At 46.3% G+C, this 18,073-nt stretch overlaps 1 protein-coding gene across 1 annotated transcript in view; it reads right to left on the bottom strand.

The window, feature by feature from the left end:
• The window catches only part of ADAMTS2 (ADAM metallopeptidase with thrombospondin type 1 motif 2), a 142,839-nt gene that overhangs the window by 124,000 nt on the left and 766 nt on the right, over nucleotides 1-18,073 (bottom strand). The window contains exon 2 of the mRNA XM_026047546.1: nucleotides 17,089-17,450. Coding sequence (XP_025903331.1) covers nucleotides 17,089-17,450 — 362 coding nt within the window. The remainder of the gene's footprint in view (nucleotides 1-17,088; nucleotides 17,451-18,073) is intronic.

The following is an 18,073-nucleotide window of genomic DNA, read 5'->3' as shown; positions in this document are numbered from 1 at the left end:
GCACCGTGGTTAGTCTGGCATCTGCTGCTGTCACATGTTTTACGTTTTCCTTTCCTAATGGTATTATACTCCCTGTAAGCACTGCAAGTAAGTAGGATTTACTTATTTTACCCATCTTTTCCATATACTTTGGAGATTCATTAGCTGTTTGCTAATTTATTCCATTTTAAATGTACAATAATTTCAACTGTGCAGCCCAGACTTAACTCTTATTCCATCTCCAGTTTCTGTGAGTTCCACAAAAATGGTCAACTGTCTTTGCAAAAGGTGGTAATTGGAATAGCTTGAAAAAACAACATAATGTTCCCAGTGAAATATAATGACACACACACACTGCTCCAGGAATCTTCTGTTTTCCAGTAGTTCCCATAAATCGCAAGCCAAAACCTAAAAAGATTTACTTAAACTTTGACAGCTTTTCAAAAGAAAAAAGCAACATGTGCTTAGTAAGGTAACTATGCAGAGGATTAAAAGTAAGGACACATGGAAACACATTCCTGAATTAGGGCTCTTATGCTCTCTTAAGGCTTTCAGATTCTTAGTATTTAATTATAGTACCCTCTAAAATCCAGTCAAGTAATGGAGTCCCAAGGCAACCACAAATAAAACGAAGAGCGTGAACCTGACACTTGATGAAAAAGGAATTACTGTTRCATAATAATTCCCTTTAAGTATTGTTACTTTCATCTGTTATTTTTCCATTGTATTGGCCCAAACAAGGGAGGAATTCTGCGTTTCAGAATCACGATGCAAAATCTCCTCTGTTTAAGTAAAGGTAACCTGACTCATTGCTGCGTGCAGCCCGGCTCTGCTCTCTGAGCCCGCGGTTTATCGGTGCTTCAGCTGATTTGCTATGAACAGAACRGGGCGAGGAGCTTCATCCGAGGGCAGGTAACCGGAGTCCGGGGAGGCTGGGAGAGGGAGGCCGGGCGCGGGCGGCTCCGGGACCTTGTCCCGTGGTGACYGCGTTGTCCCGCTGTAGCTCCGAGGGCCGCGGCTCCGCCGGCACCTCCATGGAAGCCTGGCTGGGAGCCGCCGCGTCGCTGCCCGGAGCTGCCGCGCGGCCCCGGCGCGGACACCGGGTAACAGCCGAGTGCCTGGACAYGCGGGTCCTTTGCCGAACGACTGGCTTCTGCACGCGGAAACGGGGCTCCTAAGGTTTTATTTAGTTGGGGATTCATGTGCAGAAACAGCATAAAGGGAAAAAAATAGATGGGTTGAAGTAGGGGAAGATGACTTAACAGAGTTCGTGTAAGGACAAGGTTCTAGAACAGGCGACATTCAGTACAAATCGGGGCAAAAAAGGGAATATTGAATGCCAGTAATTCCCTCCTTGACCAGAGAACAGAACCTTCCCAGTCCTCCAAAGAGGATTTGGGGGGATGCTTACTGGATTATGCYATGGTGAGCACAGGATGTAGAGAAATTGCAAAAAAGAGCAATTATTTATTTACATACCTAGAATTTCGAGAGAATCAATTGCACTTTGAAAGGAAGAAAAGCCCATTTGCATGGCTAAAATGGCATTTAAGGAACACAGAAAACAAAAAGGTCGGTATTATTTGTATGAAACGTTTGGTCGGTTTGGAGACAAAACACAAATTATCTAACAATCAGTATCTGCGAGGTGATAGAAGGACTTCATTTTTTTCCAAAAAGAGAGTTTTATATGAATTGACTCATTTCCTCATTAGCAAAATAAACGTATCAAATGATTTTCCCCCGGCGATATCTCAGCTGGATCCCAGCACTGGCCCAAGAACACACTGTACCAGTTTAGTTCTTGAGAAAGCCCAGGAGAAATTCAAAGAACATCTACTTCTCATCTCCCCTGATAAAGAGGAATGTAAATATACGCCTGGATACGCTAATATACGGCCAGATACTTGTCTGGATAGTGTCACACCTGCTTTATGTTGCACTGCTACCCCTTCRGCACGAGCAGTACGTGCTCTGCTTTTGGAGTGGAGCGTCCACGTTGAGCCCTAGATGACAAATCACCGATGTCCAGTTCAGTATCACCTCTCTTCCCAGGTCCAATGGGGAACAGTTAGTTCCCCATCCTGAAACAGTCACCTCGGATGAGGATGRCAGAGCTACAGCTGCCACAGGAGAGCCGGGAATGCTGCTGGAGGCCCTACGCACAGGCAAGTGGCTCAGCTCRTGGTGCAGAGACGTCCTGCAAGCAGCAATAAATGGCCCGGGGTGCTTGAGTAAAGCTCCTAATAACTAAACATCGCTGCAATTCATTGGCATTTTCACTAAATACAGAAGAAAAAATCAACATGCCCATTTTCTCAACATGCAGGATCATTCCTGAAGGGATTCCCTTCCTCCAAGCCACGCACAGTCACAAATCAAGCAGTTAACTTCTTTCAGTTTTAGTGTGGAGATAGACCCTTGGTGTAAGAGTTTAAGGGCCACGGCAAATCCTTCCAGGCAGACCAATTCTCTCCCGTGTAATCATGTAAAAGATCAATCCAAATAGACAGCCAAAAGCAGAGAGCAGCGTTGCTCTCTCCCACTCTTTTGTTTGGAACAAATGGAGCTATCCTTTAGGAAAGTGTCTACATAAATGCTGCAATCAGTGAGAATTGATTACCTTCTTCCAAAATGCCATGTTAAGATAGGCTTTAAAAAGAGATCAATAGGCAATTTTTTTATTAGTCACATTTCTGGCAAGCCGCCCACACCTGCAAATGTAGTTTTTTTAAAGCTCAATTCAGCAGGCAAAGCATGCTACAGGAGAAGGACGACAGGAAATGCACATCTAGCACCCTACCAGGGCAAGAGCAAGTTTTACACTGGTGCCTGGCCATGCTATTGCTCACAGTGATGCCATCACGTCTGACGAGGTCTCTTCTTTCTTTCTTGTTATTTCTTCTTTCTTGTTATTTCTCAAAGATTTTGTAAAAACATCATCAGTTGCATTAAACTGTGCTTAACCTGCACAGGGTTCCTCATTCGCTGGGTTAAAGGGAGGAAACATCAGTGACCATTGCTGCCCACAGCAAGGCCGACTGCTGAATGTGACCTGGCTTGAGAAGCAGCTGCAAGCAGGGAGAAGTCTGGGAGGCAGCCCAAAAAGAGGAGTAAGGAGCAGAAAATCAGAGCAGATGAACGACCCTGGGGAGAAAGTGCAGCCTTTGGGTTAGATGTTGGGTGAAGGAYCCATCCGTTTGGTCCAGGGCGGTTGAGGGAGACGGGGCGCGTTCCTGCCCGCTGGGAAGCAGCGTGCGCGGAGGCCGCCCTGCTCCATCGCCCAGCCCCGCTCACAGCCTCACAGCACGGATAGGGTTGGAARAGGGACCTCTAGGGATCATCCAGTCCAACCCCCTGCTCCGGCAGGGACACCTGGAGCACGGGRCACCCTGTCGCATCCAGGCGGGTTTGGAAGATTCCAGACGAGCCTCCACCACCTCTCTTTCCTTCCGGCCCTCGGTTTGGCTCTGGACCGGGCTGAGCCCGTGGTGGCTTTAAACGTCCTCCGTCAATGCTGACAAGTTCAAGACACAAGGGGAGGTTGCTATGGGAACACACTATCTTGCCTGGAATATAAGGCAACATTTTACATTAAAAAAAAAAAAAAAAGGTGGGGGAAAAAAAAAAATGTTGGCCCGAGAGTTGCCCAATTAGGTTTGGGGAGGGAAAAAGTTAGTTTGGCGTTTGTTCTCAGAGAGAAACATTTGAGCTCAGAAGTGAAGCTGAGCGTGGTGGTCGTGTTCCCATCGCTTCGCGGGCCGTTTCCATCTCCTCAGACCAGAAATCCCTGTACACGGGAAGACGTTCTTCTCCGGTCCATATACAGCTCCGTACTCCCATGCATTGCTCTCTCCATCTGATCACCCTCATATAATTAGGCAATTATTTTAATGGAGAGAGGTGTCCTTTTAAGAGTCAGTCCTGTAAATCTTCTTTAAYCTTACTGAGCTATGGGCCTGTGCTGTCCGAAAGAACTGGTGAGGGCAGGTAGTGGCTTTAAACAATTCTGTCTGGCTGTGTTTCCAAAGCTGCCTAAGGAGTCAGGCATACGGGCTGGCACCCACACAGAGATGGGGACCTAGTCTCTAAAACTTCAACTCACCTGGCTGCTATTGCATTCCAACATATCCAGCTGTTCTAAACCAGATTTTTTTTTCCAGTGATTCCATTGCCATCCCTGTAAATGCCCTTTGCAGCCGTGTTGACCTTAGTGCCTCAGCCGTGCTGTGCACTATTGACTTCAAGGGCTATTGCAACCAGCAAGGCAAAATGGATCACWACAAAACTCATTTTTTTAGTACCAAATGCCAGATCATTTCTGCACCCACCTCGCAGCACATAGCAATTCAATGCTTAGTAGTGTAATCTGTCTCTATAAGGTTGATTCTGTGAATATGTCTGTGATTCTGTGATTCTAGTTTCTAGGCTAGTTTCACAATTGCCTCTTTTTTTTTTTTTTAATCTAGACCACTTTTTATTGCAGCCTCCCAAATATGCAGCAAATGGAACTATCCCTTTACCTCTACTTACAGCACCAAAAGCTCTGAAAGATTGTGGGTTTTTTCTTTGGAATACAGGAACTCTCTACCTTCCTGTCTACAAAAACCTGTAAATAGGCATGACAAATGTAAGAATCTTCATAAATTTAGTTCATTAAAAATCCACAGTTGTATCTATACATAAGAAAAGAAAGAGGAAAAGAAATATGGAAAAGCTCATCTGTAGAGATACTGAGACTGGCTACAGTTCACTCAGCTTCACTGGGTTCATCACAACAGTATTTGGCTCTCTTCTGTTTTCTTCATTGCTAATGGATRCTTTACTATTTAATTAGTGCAGCATGATCCAAATCCCATCAAAGTCAATAAAACTCTTTTCATTTAYGTTAATGGACTTTGGACCAACTCCTGAATTAGTATCAGAATCAAATAAAACACCCATAGCAAAAAGAATCGCCGCACAGAGCTTATACTTTGAAGTACAATATTAAAACCTTCCTGAGGTTTTTACTTGCTCTAAAGTAAATCTCATTACAGAACATCTCATAAAAACAGCTGGATAACCTTTTTGCGAATGYGATTAAAGTGCCAGAAAGAATTTAAATGTATATACAGCTCTCGGGTGCATAAAGCCTCCCCACAAGCAGAGCCTCTGCGGTTACATCTTTCCACAGCTCCCCTTTTCAGCAAGGACACGAGGGTTTCATCCTGCAAAGGGGCAGCGCTGCCAACAGAGTTATCTTCGGATGGCCTCGCTGGGCACTTGTGGTTCCCCACTCGTGATTTCCTCTGTGCTGGGCTGGCATCACGGGCACGAGCAGCCGTGGAGGGCTGCATGGCCAGGGAGCCCCCAAAGCAGAGCCGGCGGCTTTTGAGTCAGTGGTGCAGAAGAGATATAAAGCGGATTAAGTTTGAAAAGTGGTCTTAAAATAATCAAATATACAGTGAAAAGAGGAAAAAAAACAGATTCCCACAGGAGGATTAGCTAAATCATACTATAGCATTTGCAAGCAATGATTCTGTATTCCAAAATTATAGCCTCAGGTACAACATATTTCTTTTTCCATCCACAAGTTAGAGCAAACACCTCACCCACTCATTCCCGAAGAAACACAATTGCAGCATGCGGCTGAACCCTTCACAGGCCTCCAGCACATCCATCACGGACGAATTTCCATTATTAACATTGTATTTATTCAACAGCTCTGCCAGCGGTGTCACGATTTCTGCTGGCTCACCGGATAACACGAAAACGTCACAAAAATGACACGAGGGCAGTAACGCGGGAGCAGGAAGCCCTGGGCCGAGCGCGGCCGTGTCCACGCGGCGCCCGGCGCCCGCAGCCGCCTCCGCAGCCCACCTGCCCGGCCGGGGGCTCCGAGGCCTCAGGCGCCGCACCGATCCTCTCCTCTGCAGATGCATTTTGCTATTCCCGGTTATGCAAACGAATCCCGACTCCTTTATTTTGCCAAATCTAACGCTGACAGCTCACAACAGCATTCGCAGATCCTGTGTGTTCCCCCTCTTAACAAACCAGGGCGGCCTCAACTCACACTGGCAGGAGAGGGCGAGTGTGACAAGAGCCAGTTACATAAGGCCAGGTCCTTGGCTAATGCAAACCGACGGAGACCCCCAAATCCAGGAATGATGAGGAATAATTGCAGAGATCTGGATCACAAAACCTGAATAGCTCCTACTTCTTCCTATCCCATCTAAGGACAGGTGGCTGCATTTGGACAACCTGAATCTCCCAGAGAAGCAACGGGAGCAGAAAGGAGATTGCATCAGAGAAGGTGAACTCTCATTTGGTTGGGAATTTGGGATCCGGCAGCAGTTTCAATTAGCTCTTGCGGGCTCATCCCCAAAGCCTGCTGAGCAGACGTGCAGTTGCGAGTCTTTCCCCCGCCGCTCTCTCTCCTGGTTTGGGTCCGGGGTGTACGGTGGGTATTTCGCTTCTTCCCCGTGCAAGCGACGCGAGCTGTTAAAGCATCGCCCCTCCTGCGGCCTCGACGTGGTGAGAGGCAGAGGGCCAGAAGCGTTAGCAGAGCTGCTTCGGTTTGGGAGCTGGTAGTTGTGTCCTGCACTCCCCAGGTTAGGGCAGCAACGAGGCGAGCGGCGCTTGGGTCTCTCGTCCTCGCCTCCCTCCTGTATGTCTGGTCTACATCTGCTGCAGCTGCCCTTGTAACTCCACTGAATTTGGCACTTAGGAGCGGATTTACCAAGCAAAAATTCATTTTTCACAATTTAAGCCACTAAACTAGCTTCACCTGACCACCGTCCCCACTCCAGCACACAGGCAGGGACAGGGAACAAGGCGAAATTCCGGGCTGTGCCCTGGAAACCCCGGCACCTGCTCGAGTCCCATCGCTCCCGGGCAGCCCTCGCACGGGCAGCTTAAGCTCGAGGAAGGGATGACACCGACGGTCACCCCTTGCATCAACCCAGGATCAGCAAGGGGGCTTTCCAGGCCCTCACACAAAGCGAAGCTGCACAACGCATGGGCCTTAATTCATCTGCAGGCACTTAAGGGTGGAACAACTGTGTTTTCGTAGTAAATTCACCCCTGATTTCTACCGACAAGCTTCAGAGAATGCAAAACATCCTGCGTTCTGCCTGCCCATTACTTGTTCCGATTGAATTTCCTATTTCTGTGCAGGAGCCGTAAGTCAGCCTCTGACTAATCACATCCTTACACTTCCTGCTCGTGTCAGCCTTAATATGCCATAACTCTGCCAACAAATTTGATATTGATGGATATCTCCAGCATCCCGTCGGGAATTAAGCGTTTGGTTTGCTGCTGAATGCTGGATCTGCCATTTTCACAATGAAAACTAGAACTACTATGAAATTCTGATTTCAAGCCTTGTTATAAACCTGAAATCAATCCAAATTAACTCCTAAAACTTTTCCATCCCTAAGCACTCCGCTGGTATTGAAATGAGGTGGTGCAAACTTTGTGCTTCCGCAACAAGTAAAAGATTGCGACTTTTAGGAAGGTTCCTAAAAGAGCTCTATAGAGAGGCATTTTGTACAGCTCCAAAGCCATATTTTTATCTAACCATTATTATTTTGCTTAAGCATAAGAAAATTTTCAGACATTTTTCTGCCTTGCAGGCTCGAAACCTGCCAGCGTCCAATACAACTCCTGTCACGTGAGAGAGTGCTGACACACGAAAGGCTCTTGGCCCAGCTTAGCTGCCTTCATCATCAGGTAGTGATTTATTTCTCAAAGCCTGGTTTTTAAATACATTCTGGTGCACAGGATGCTTTCCAAGCAGCATCTCTCACATTCCTTCCACAGTTCCTCAGCTTGAGGGAAAAAAAAGCCTAGCAAATTTAATATTATTAAGAACCGAGAAGTATATTCTTCTGCACATGAGTTGGATGAACCCGATTTACCCAAAAGCCATGATTTAAAACAAATAAGCCCACCAATAAAGAGTTACCACAGCCTGTGCTGCCACCTACCCTTAGTTAGCTTCCAGCAGTTTTTGCAGGCTTTTTTCCCATTCCCAAACTAGGGGCTCTGTCCTGCAAATAGGTCTCCCTTTCAACATGTCACAGCCACGGACATTGGTCCGGGAACCAGGCTTGGGAGCCTGACACTTCCACACGAGAGAAGGACGTGCAAGATGCGTCTACTTAGGACAAGTATCTACACACACGGTGGGAAATACTAGCAATGGGGTCTTTGGAGTAAGAGCTGTACTTACCCATCTTCTTCCCTCAAATTCTACCATTTTTACTTTATTCTACCATTCTACTTTATTTTTATTATTTATTTTATTCCATTTTGCTCTTGGAATATTTTAATTTGCCAGAAAATAAGCCCCTTTTCTGCTGTTGGACTTGCGGTCTGGAGTCTTCCTTTGATTTTCTCCATCCTGTGATGAGTACAATACCCATTGCACCGTGCCAGAAAGCACATGTTTGCTGGGACAACCTGAGGAAGAAACTCCCGTGGGCCAGATCTCCCAAAAGAGCCTGGAGTCAGTCCCTACCTTTGGGGCCACGGTGTGAAGGTTCCTTGGGCTGGGTTTGCGCGGGTGGCTCATGCTGATGTGAGCAGAAGAGCCCAGCACCGAGAGCACCCTGCAGAGCAGCGGGTGAGGGGCTCGCAGGGAATACGTGGGGCTGCAAAGGAGATTGGATGACCCTGCCCATTCAGGAGCCCTCCTGGTATCCCCGCGAGCGCCTGGAGCTGCAGGGCAGCGCGCGGCAGGGACGCAGCCGCTGCGCCCGCAGCGCCGCCGGCTTCCTCACTCGCACGGAGGTAAGAGATAAGAAACATTAATGAAGCCATGGGCCCTTAAAGACTCGGGGCCTGTATCAAGAAGCAGCACTGTGCCATCCTAAAACCTCAGAAAGGTGTTTTGCTTTTATGGCTTTTAGAGACCAGTTTAAATATTGACCACAATGTAGATAATTCTTTCTTTCTTTTCAGGGTTTTTTTCTTGTTTTTGTTTTTAACTTCAAAGATGTTTTAGAAATAGTTCCCAAATGATTTGGTTTATCTTCATTAAACAGAAGCAACAGCAGCCCCTTAGTTAATGTACCTGGTGAAGAGAAATAACCTACATGCATGATATTACTATTATCTACTAGGGGAGAAGGAGTTCCTTTTATCCAAGAAGATACCAATAACAATAATTGACTCCTCTTTACAGGATTAGGAGGGGTTTCTTTTGGTAGAAAATGTATTGAAATCTGTCCCCTGAGTCCTCCTGGCCTCGAGGTTAAATGCTGTAAAGAAGTGGTATGGCCATGCAATGAAATTCCAACACAGGGATGAACCTACAGAAAAGGGTAAAGGGAGTAGCAATGGGGACAAAGGTAAAGGAGCCGTATTTATAGCTCATCAGAACAAAAGAAAAGTGATAATATTGTACTTTGCAGGTGTAAAAAGACAGAAAGCACCATTAGCCCTGAGGAACTGGGGCATCTGAATCTCCGCAGAGAGATGCACGAATGAAGAATGAACTGTATTTATTTATTCTGAAGATAAAGGTCATAAGTGCAGCAATAAAGACGCAAAATATTAAACTTGACATAGGCCAGTATAAAGAGAATAAGTAAGAATATAAACATGAAGGGAACATGTTGATAAATTATCCCACACTCTTAAGAGCCTGAGAACAGGGAGCAACAGCAGGTTGTACAAGCAGCACTCCAGTTTTAGCGTGGCAAAGCTTTGGAGAACACAAGGATCAGCAGGTAGAGGCCTACAATGGGCTAAGAAGTTGCAAACACCATGCACAGAGCAGAACAGGTCTGTGCAAAAGGGCAGTTCCAACTCGGGATGTTCAAAGACGACAAGCTGAGCTCCCCTCCACGGGCTCGTTTCAGCAGGGCTGACTCCATGAGGTGCCCACGAGCTCGGGCCCAGCGGGGCGCTTCCCGCTTCCACCTGCACGTGGCTTCGTTCCCGGGAAAACCGCTTCAAGCAGCCACACTGGCTGCAGCTTTTCACTGGTTTTGCCAAGTTCATTATCCACTGGGTTAACCTGATGTATGGCAAGATCCATGGCAGTGCCAGAGCAGAAGAAGGGGAGCTCACCAAGGAGCTGGGGGGACCGGACTACCCCTTTCACTAGGCACAAGGTGCTACAGAGGCTCATCCATACTGCGAAAGGACAAGTTCAAGACAACTAAGGTGCTTTTAAAGACTTAAAGGAACACAATTTACTCTTTTCCATCTTTTTCTTGAGGGAAACACTTCAAACAAAACCCACTTAACATAAGAAAGTAAAAACTTCATGCTGAGATTCACACTTAAGTTTCCAATTACTCCGCATTTGAGGAGAGCATTGAGACACTTCACTACTTGGGAACGACTCGGAGGGTCTATAGCGGGCAGGGCAATGTGGTTATAAGGAAGCAACGAGCAATGTGCTCTTCAGCACTGAAGAGGATACTCTTCTTTTGAATGTTACAGTTTAATGGAATGGTGCTGAAAATAGCATGTGAAATGTAGGCCTTTCATTTCGCAGACTATTAAAACCGGGAGCCTGCTGTGTCAAGACTGTGCAAACAAAGATGAATTTAAAACACAGACAGATAAAGGGGCTAAAGAAACCAGATGTGATGTGTTAAAGAACTTAGCAAAACTTTGGAAGAACAAAAGCAATAAAGGGAAGAGGTGAACTGAAAACCCAGCGTGCACCTTAGCACTATTAATGGGAAACAACGGAATGGAATTTTTGTACAATCCCATACATTTTGAATGTATGGGATTGAATGAATGGGCAATTAAGTAACAGCATGACCTGCTTACAGAGCAACAGTCACCATTAATAAAAAGTGCTCAGAAATGAGTCAAATAAACTGCTAGTTTAGATCTGGAGAAAAGAGGTCCCGCTTCATGCAACAACTGGAATCTGTGTTGATCCAAACAAGTATTTTCTAACCTTCTCAAATAAGAGCTATACATATAATTAAGAAAAGCTAAGGGAAGCTCTAGCTATTTGTAGAAATTTCTACAGTTAAACTCACAGAACATACTGGAAAACCTTTCCATGAGGGAGGCATGAGGAAGCATGCAGCTACCGTGAGCTAACAGCGTTCCTCAAGGGACATTCTTCTACAAGCTGAAGGGGGACAGACTTCTCAAAATAGACATTCTGCTTACCCTGGAAAGTAATTATCATCTTACCAAAATTAGTTACTCTATTTGCATCTTTCACAATGGTAGGCTGAAGGAACCTTTAAGCATGTTTGCTTGGATGTATTTAGTATAATACTCTGGTTGGAAAATTAGTTCTTGTGTGGTCGAAGAGTAGAGTACAGCTGAGATACTGTAACAATGAGGACAATACAACACAAGGTCAAAGAAGACATAAGGAAATACCTATCTTTTATCCAGAGGCTTACAGCATACCACAAAGATACCAGTATTGATTGCCTGAGGATATTCTGTCCAGATGGTGTCCACCTGTATGATGTAGGAAATTGCTTTTTGGGGTTTTCAGCTAAAAAGTAAGTGAGAACAGCGATGCATTGAAGATGCAAAGAGAAAAACAGCACTTAGAGCAGGAAGAGTCTCTTTTAAGGACAGCGCAAAGAGGATAATTTACTCCAGGTAGAGACTGAATCACAGTCTTTACATTCTCTGTGTTTCAGGCTATAATTTTTAAAATAAGAAGCCTCTGCAGTTTAGAAAATGAAGGGGGATGTCTAACTACTAGAGTTGACCAGGGACATTGACAGTAGAAACCTGAGAATGGATTATTTAGTGCAGTCTCTACCTTGAAAAAAATACATAGCGTGTCCTAGCATGTGCATGGATGTGCACCATCTGCATGGATGAGGATGTGCAGCCAGGCTCCGATTCTGCTCCCATTCCCCTACATGGTTGGCTTGGGCATGAGAGAGACCAACTGAATTCGAAAGGACCGTGTGAGTGTGTGGAGATCACCTCCAATCTTCTCCACGATGAGGGCTGCTGTTCTCCCCACCAGCACAGCAGGGTGGCTCTGTTGCACACATGTCACGTCACGGGCATTAGTGACATTTCTCCTGCCACCCCATTACCATCCTACTTGGCTGCAAAGCAAAAAGCTCTCGCTTCTTATTTTGCTACCACACTGAAAACAGACAAACTTTGGTTTAGTTTGGTCTTACTAAAGGAAAACTGCTCCCAAATGAAGAGATTATAAATGCCAGATTTTAATCCACTAAAATGAATGCAACCTGATCAGAATGGAAATGCTAATAACTTAGACTACATGCAGAATTACTGGAATTACTTGTAAGAAACATCTGTTTTAACTGTCAGGCGCTGGTCCTGACTAGCCTTTGAAGACAATACTGTGCTACCTTGACTTCTGCTTTCTTGCTACATCACAAAGCACTGTAATCCAAAAGCCAGATAAAACAGACAGAAAGCTAAATTGTAAATCCATATGAACACAGGAGATGGGTGTCTCAGTGGAAAAAATAACAGTTACATAAGCATATTTGCCTTCTTCTGGAGTATTCATTGTGAGTAGCTCCTTCACCAGCTTATCCAGGAAACATACACAATATAAGGAAAGTTAAATGTAACTTCAGGAGGCTGCAGCAGAAGTTTGGTGGCCAGTTTCAGGAAGACCTCGCTAACAGCAAGACCTTTAAGAATAAAGCCTTTCAACTGACTGGCTTCAAAGAGCTCAAGCACATGCTCAAATTTAGGCAGGATGATACTACAGAAATAGATTTCACCAGGTGTCTGAATGTCTTCAGGAATACAGGGAACATGTCAGGGAGAATGGGGGAAATATTCACACGGGAAGGAGGAGAAAGGACATTTCACATAGGTGGTTTGAATTGTTAAGAAACACCAATGACTGCATCTGTGATCCAAGCTCTAAAAATAGAGATTTACATGAGATGCCTAAAGTTAGATCGCATGAATTCTCCCCAATAAACTAAGGACTGCAGAAAATAAGAACATTCCATTAATCGATTTTAAAACAGTAAAGAAAATACTAACAACTAACACAAATAATAAATATCAAACTCTTGGGACATTTAATAAACATGCACTTAAGGTCACAATCAAAGCACCAGCAAACACCTGTAAATTCATGACTGCCTAGCAAGGCGAGCGCACAAGCCCACCTAGCCCAGCCCAGCCCAGCCCAGGACTACAGCTAGTATGAGCATTAGGCAAGAGTCTGGAAAGCGCTGCTGGCTTCCCAAGCATTTCTAGAAGAAACAGCATCTGGGCAAGCAGCCAGGCAACAGGCTCCTCTCGAAGGGCCTGGGAGGGCTATTGCAGAACACAGCACAGTCTGAAATGCTGTAGAGCCCGTTCTGCTGAGTTTGTCCCATAAAAGGAAACACTTATGTCAGTTGTACTGGTATGGGGGGTATGGTTGGGTACCCCAAAACAGGGTACATGAAACGTCCTGCATCCACAACACGCAACCATAAATGTCCTCAATAGTTTACTTTCTACATCTCCCTTCCTGATAATTTGTCACTTTAATGTCAGTAGAGTGGATTCTTTGGACAGCTGATATTTTAATTAAAAACAGAGGAAGAGGATTATACTAATGAAGCAGAGCTCAAGAGATCATATTATGTTATTGAAGCTGATGTTCCTCTATTTGTTTCAGCAGGGGCTAGGTCATACCAATTTTTCCAACCTTAAGCTGTTGTCCTCAGTCTTTAGGATCCTGACACGTAGTCTGATTCCACACTGTGCCTTCAGATGTCTAATTTAATCATGTGTTTATTATCCAAACCAGATGTGTTGTCCGTGCCGTGTTTCTCTCTACAGATCTGCTTGTGTTTAAGCCACGCTCTCCCCCATCGACTGGGAATGCAATGAAGAGGCTGGGCGAGGGTTTGTCTCCCAAGACCCACAACTCCAGCCCTACTAAAGGGAATTCCTGCCTTGCTCTGTTGCTCACTAACAACTCTATTGCTCACTAATAACTGACCGAGAGCAGAGCTGGGCGGCAGGAGCTGCCAGGGTGGCTGCAGGCAGGGATGGGTGACCCCGCTGGTCTGCCTGCTTACTGCAAAACCAGCGTGGATGCTCTCAGGCCAGCCAGGATGACACCAAACTGCCAAAACCGTTCTTACTTTAAGTGGGAAAGCTACCAAAACCTTTCTTTATGTGGTAAAAAGCACATCCATAATTCAGAGAGCTGTTAAGAAAAGCTATTGATTAGCTTTAACTTTCCCATGATCTCTAAAGAGGCGTTTCAGCTATGAAAACACACCCAGATTTCATACTCAGAAGTGCTTTTCATCTGCCTTAGGTCAATAAAACTGGTTTTGTCATTGATTTCTACCACAGAAAACAGGGAGATTGCAGAGGCAAAACTGTAGCCATTTATAGTAAAGTTCAGGAATCTGTCACAAATCTACTATTTTCATGTAAATCCATTCCAGTAACTTTTCATTTTGGCCATACCAACAACACCAGACAGACTCTTCTCAGACAATAATTGGAAAATAAGACACATTTGGCAGTAATGTGCAAACCAAAGGGGATGTTCAGAGGAAATAACATCAGAGGTTGGAAAGGTGGCAGAGGCATTCACCAACTGAAACTAGATTCAGGCAACAAAGGTTTGCAATACAGAGACCAACCTATGAAACTTCAATTTATATCCATGATTTCAACTTTAACACATTGTTTCAAGCTTAATGTCTGTATGCAAAGGCTGGAAGCACAGACATATGTCAAACCACATTGAAAAGCAAGTACTTTGAAAATACTAGGCATTAGAAGAAAGAAGTTTATAACAAATGCCAAGAATTGCCACAGTGCTTTTCTCCAGAGTAATCCAGAAAAGAACATGGAAATACTTGAGGTACATGAAAAACGGAGCAAGGCCCCTGGCCAGGTTGCACATACCATTAGGCACCTGAAAGAATATGCAGGAGACAACTCCACTGAAATAAAGTTGGGGAACTGCCATTACCTGTTCTTGGATTTTGTCTCATTCTGCTGCTATGTGATTTTAACCTCTCCTCAAAAGCTAGAAAGAAACCTAGAAGGAGGCAATGGGCAGAGAGGGAACACGGCACCCCAGGGACTGGAGTTCAATATGTTGCTCTGCAACAGACTTACTGCACAACCTTGGGGCACTCGCTGCAGCCAGATGCTTCAAGGTGTGGAGGTAATGCCTCCTGCAGGAAGGCTCCAAAGAGACGGGCAGAAAGGAACATTCAAACATCATTTGCCTATCCTAAAATAAAATATTGTGGTGATTTATAGTCTCCAGAAATTAATACAAGCTTTTCCATTGAGTTAACTGCAAATTCAAGTGGCCCTAAGCCCATTTGCTTTCTACTTCTGCTGAAGGTCACCTGATTATTATCTTTGTTTTTCTATTTGCAATGAGTATGTCACTTAGGACTATTTACATGACTGAAATTCTGCATATGTTCATGGAAAGAGCCATTTAAATTACTAAAGATAGGAAATAGCATCTGCCTACATAGGGTAGCTAACCCTGAGCTACACACAGTTTAAGTAAGGCTACCATGACCACGGTGCCAGCGCTCTGATGATGCTCTTCCATGTGATTCTGCAGCAACCAGTCATCACAGGTCACTTAACAGCATTTTGCCTAAGTCATTTTAACTGACAAGAGCAGAAAACCAGATACTCTTCCTCAAGCAGCTTCCTCCAATTGAATCATTTACGAGTGCCACTGAATGCTGACCTGGCTTCATTCCCTTGCATAAGTAACCAGCTGTGTAAGGAACAGCATTTTATAAACATTTTGTCATTTATACATGCAACACAAGCCCTTGGACCTTCAGAACCTTCATCCATGCTTTTGCTTAACCATGGCTGCATTTTATCACAAGTCACTTCTCTGTGCACGAGATGTCCTTGCTCTGGGCAACACCAGCATCCTCGGAGCGGGAGGCATCCCATGCGCTCGTGACAGCGGCAGCACGGGGCTGTGCCAGCCGGCACAGGCTTCTCCTCCACCTTGCAGCACGAGGGAACATGGAAGGAGAGCACGGGGTCCTGCCCAGCTCTGCTCTGCCCAGAGCAAGCGCCAAGGTACCACTCTTGCTCTTGCCTTTGGACAGCTCTCCACGTCACGGAATTACAACATAAAACATCCCTGCTGCTGGAAACAGCAATGCACACAGCTAGGAAAAACCACAGGAAAGGAAATAGTAAAGACAGAAGGACTGGATTCCCTTCCCTTCTCTGAGAGACAACGTTATCTCCATGCATGTTACCTTGGCACAGCAAGTGAGCAACTTTCTGTGACTAAATAAATAGGAATACAATTGATTCACCAGGGTTTTTAAGCAGAGAACACAATGCATTCAAATTAAGTAACTTAAAAATTATCAACTCTAAGAAACAGTAAGATTTTTTTGCTAGATTAGCTGTTCATTGTCAAAAATATTACTGTATATTACTCAATATACAAATTGCTACCTACTAATTGCTCATCAAGCAAAGGCACACTCATGTAGAGGGTCCGGGACAAACCGTTTTAATGTGACTCCTGAACATGTGCTCCAGAAGAGAAAGCTGCAGCCAGCTTTAAACACAGAGCTGCACAAAACCCATCACAGGGAGCTGGTTTGTTTGTAAAACTCCGTCTCTTCTGCTGCTTTCCATCAATCATTTGATTAAGCAATAAAACTCACTCAGTGAAAGATCCATGAAAACCGACTCTGAACAAATTGAATTTTCAAGGCAAAAAAGCACCCTCCCTGTGAAATTTGTTTACAGAGCAGTCCAGCCAATTATTCAGCATTAACTCGCCTAAAATTTCTCCTCTTCACTTCTCCGACTGGAAGTGAAGAGAGGAAGAGGATTTCCAGGACAGCACGTTCAGCCCTCAGCTTCCCAAGTGCCGGGTAGCTCGGGAACTTCAGCACGGAGCGCCGCGCGCCGTGGCTGCCTCGGACCCCGTCTCGGAGCGCTGCTGCCGAGCACACGCTCCAAACCCCTCGTGCTGCTCCATGCACAGCAGTGCCTGGTGCACACAGCGACTCCCACACAGGGGAATGGGAGTTGATTTGCACTCACGGACACCGTATGAAGCGTGAGTTTACGCCAGTCCACACATTTTATATTTAAATACTGTAGGATTAATGGCATTATATTAGAAAGAATAACAAAGCCACTTACCAGCCCGTCGCAATTGCTGATAGCGACCGAAGCATTTGGCAGATCAGTGATATCCCCAACATAGAGGCAATTCCCATAGAGAGGTTCGATGTGAGTCTCTTCGGAGTCCTCCTGCCATTCAACTGTTGCTCCGGGGGCGACGAGCCTGGAGTTTGGCCGCAGCCTGAAGTGAAACTCTCTCCCAAACACAGTGACATTGTAAAATATCTGCTCGTTGGGCGCTTCACGTTGCGAGTCCTCCGCAGCCCTTCGGAAGCGCGCTTTTGGCGGTCCCGACACCAAGTGGGATAGGAACCTGCCCTCTGCATCGGTGCTGGTGGGGATGACAAGGCTGTACTCCTCTATATTCCTCAAAATGGGATCTGCGTGGGAGAAAGAAGGCAAGGAGAGAGAGACTAGAACCCTGTGTCTCCTGATGCCGTGGGGTTTTTATTCCGTTATTCCTTAACACAGCAGGCACTTACATAAGGCGGGGGACTCGGCACACTCTGCTGCCGGGCGGGAAGTGTGCGGAGTTCATTCAAACTGCCCCTGGGCCCCGAGCGCGCCCGCCCCGCAGGGACCCCGCGCGCTGCCCCGCGGCCCCGGCCCGCTCCGTGCCCGGGGACGCTCCGCACGGCGGCTCCCAGGGGCTTGCGGTGCAGCGGGCAACTCTGCAAGGGGAAGCGTCTCCCGCACGGAGCTGCGAGCGCCGCGGGGGCAGCCGGAGCCCGGCAGTTTGGGACGGCGGCGGTGGCCGGAGCCGGGACAGGAGCCGGGGCAGGAGGCAGGGGAGCTGCCATGTGCTTCTCCCCGCCCGGGCGGCGCTGGCCGCTGCGCGGGCAGCGCTGTCACCGCCGCTCGCCAACAACAACTGGCAGCGCGGCAAAAGTGCCCGCACAAGTTGCGGCGCGGGGCGCGGGGCGCCGCTCGGCAGCGGCCCCGGGCGGGCACCTACCTGTGTGCGCGGGGCGCCGGCGGGCGCCGGCGGGCGGGCAGAGCGCCC

This window comes from Nothoprocta perdicaria, unplaced genomic scaffold (genome assembly GCF_003342845.1).
Source record: "Nothoprocta perdicaria isolate Ctin4 unplaced genomic scaffold, notPer1 scaffold_5, whole genome shotgun sequence".
NCBI lineage: Eukaryota > Metazoa > Chordata > Aves > Tinamiformes > Tinamidae > Nothoprocta > Nothoprocta perdicaria.
Note: the sequence above shows the minus strand (reverse complement) of the source record. Positions and strands in the feature narration are given on the sequence as shown.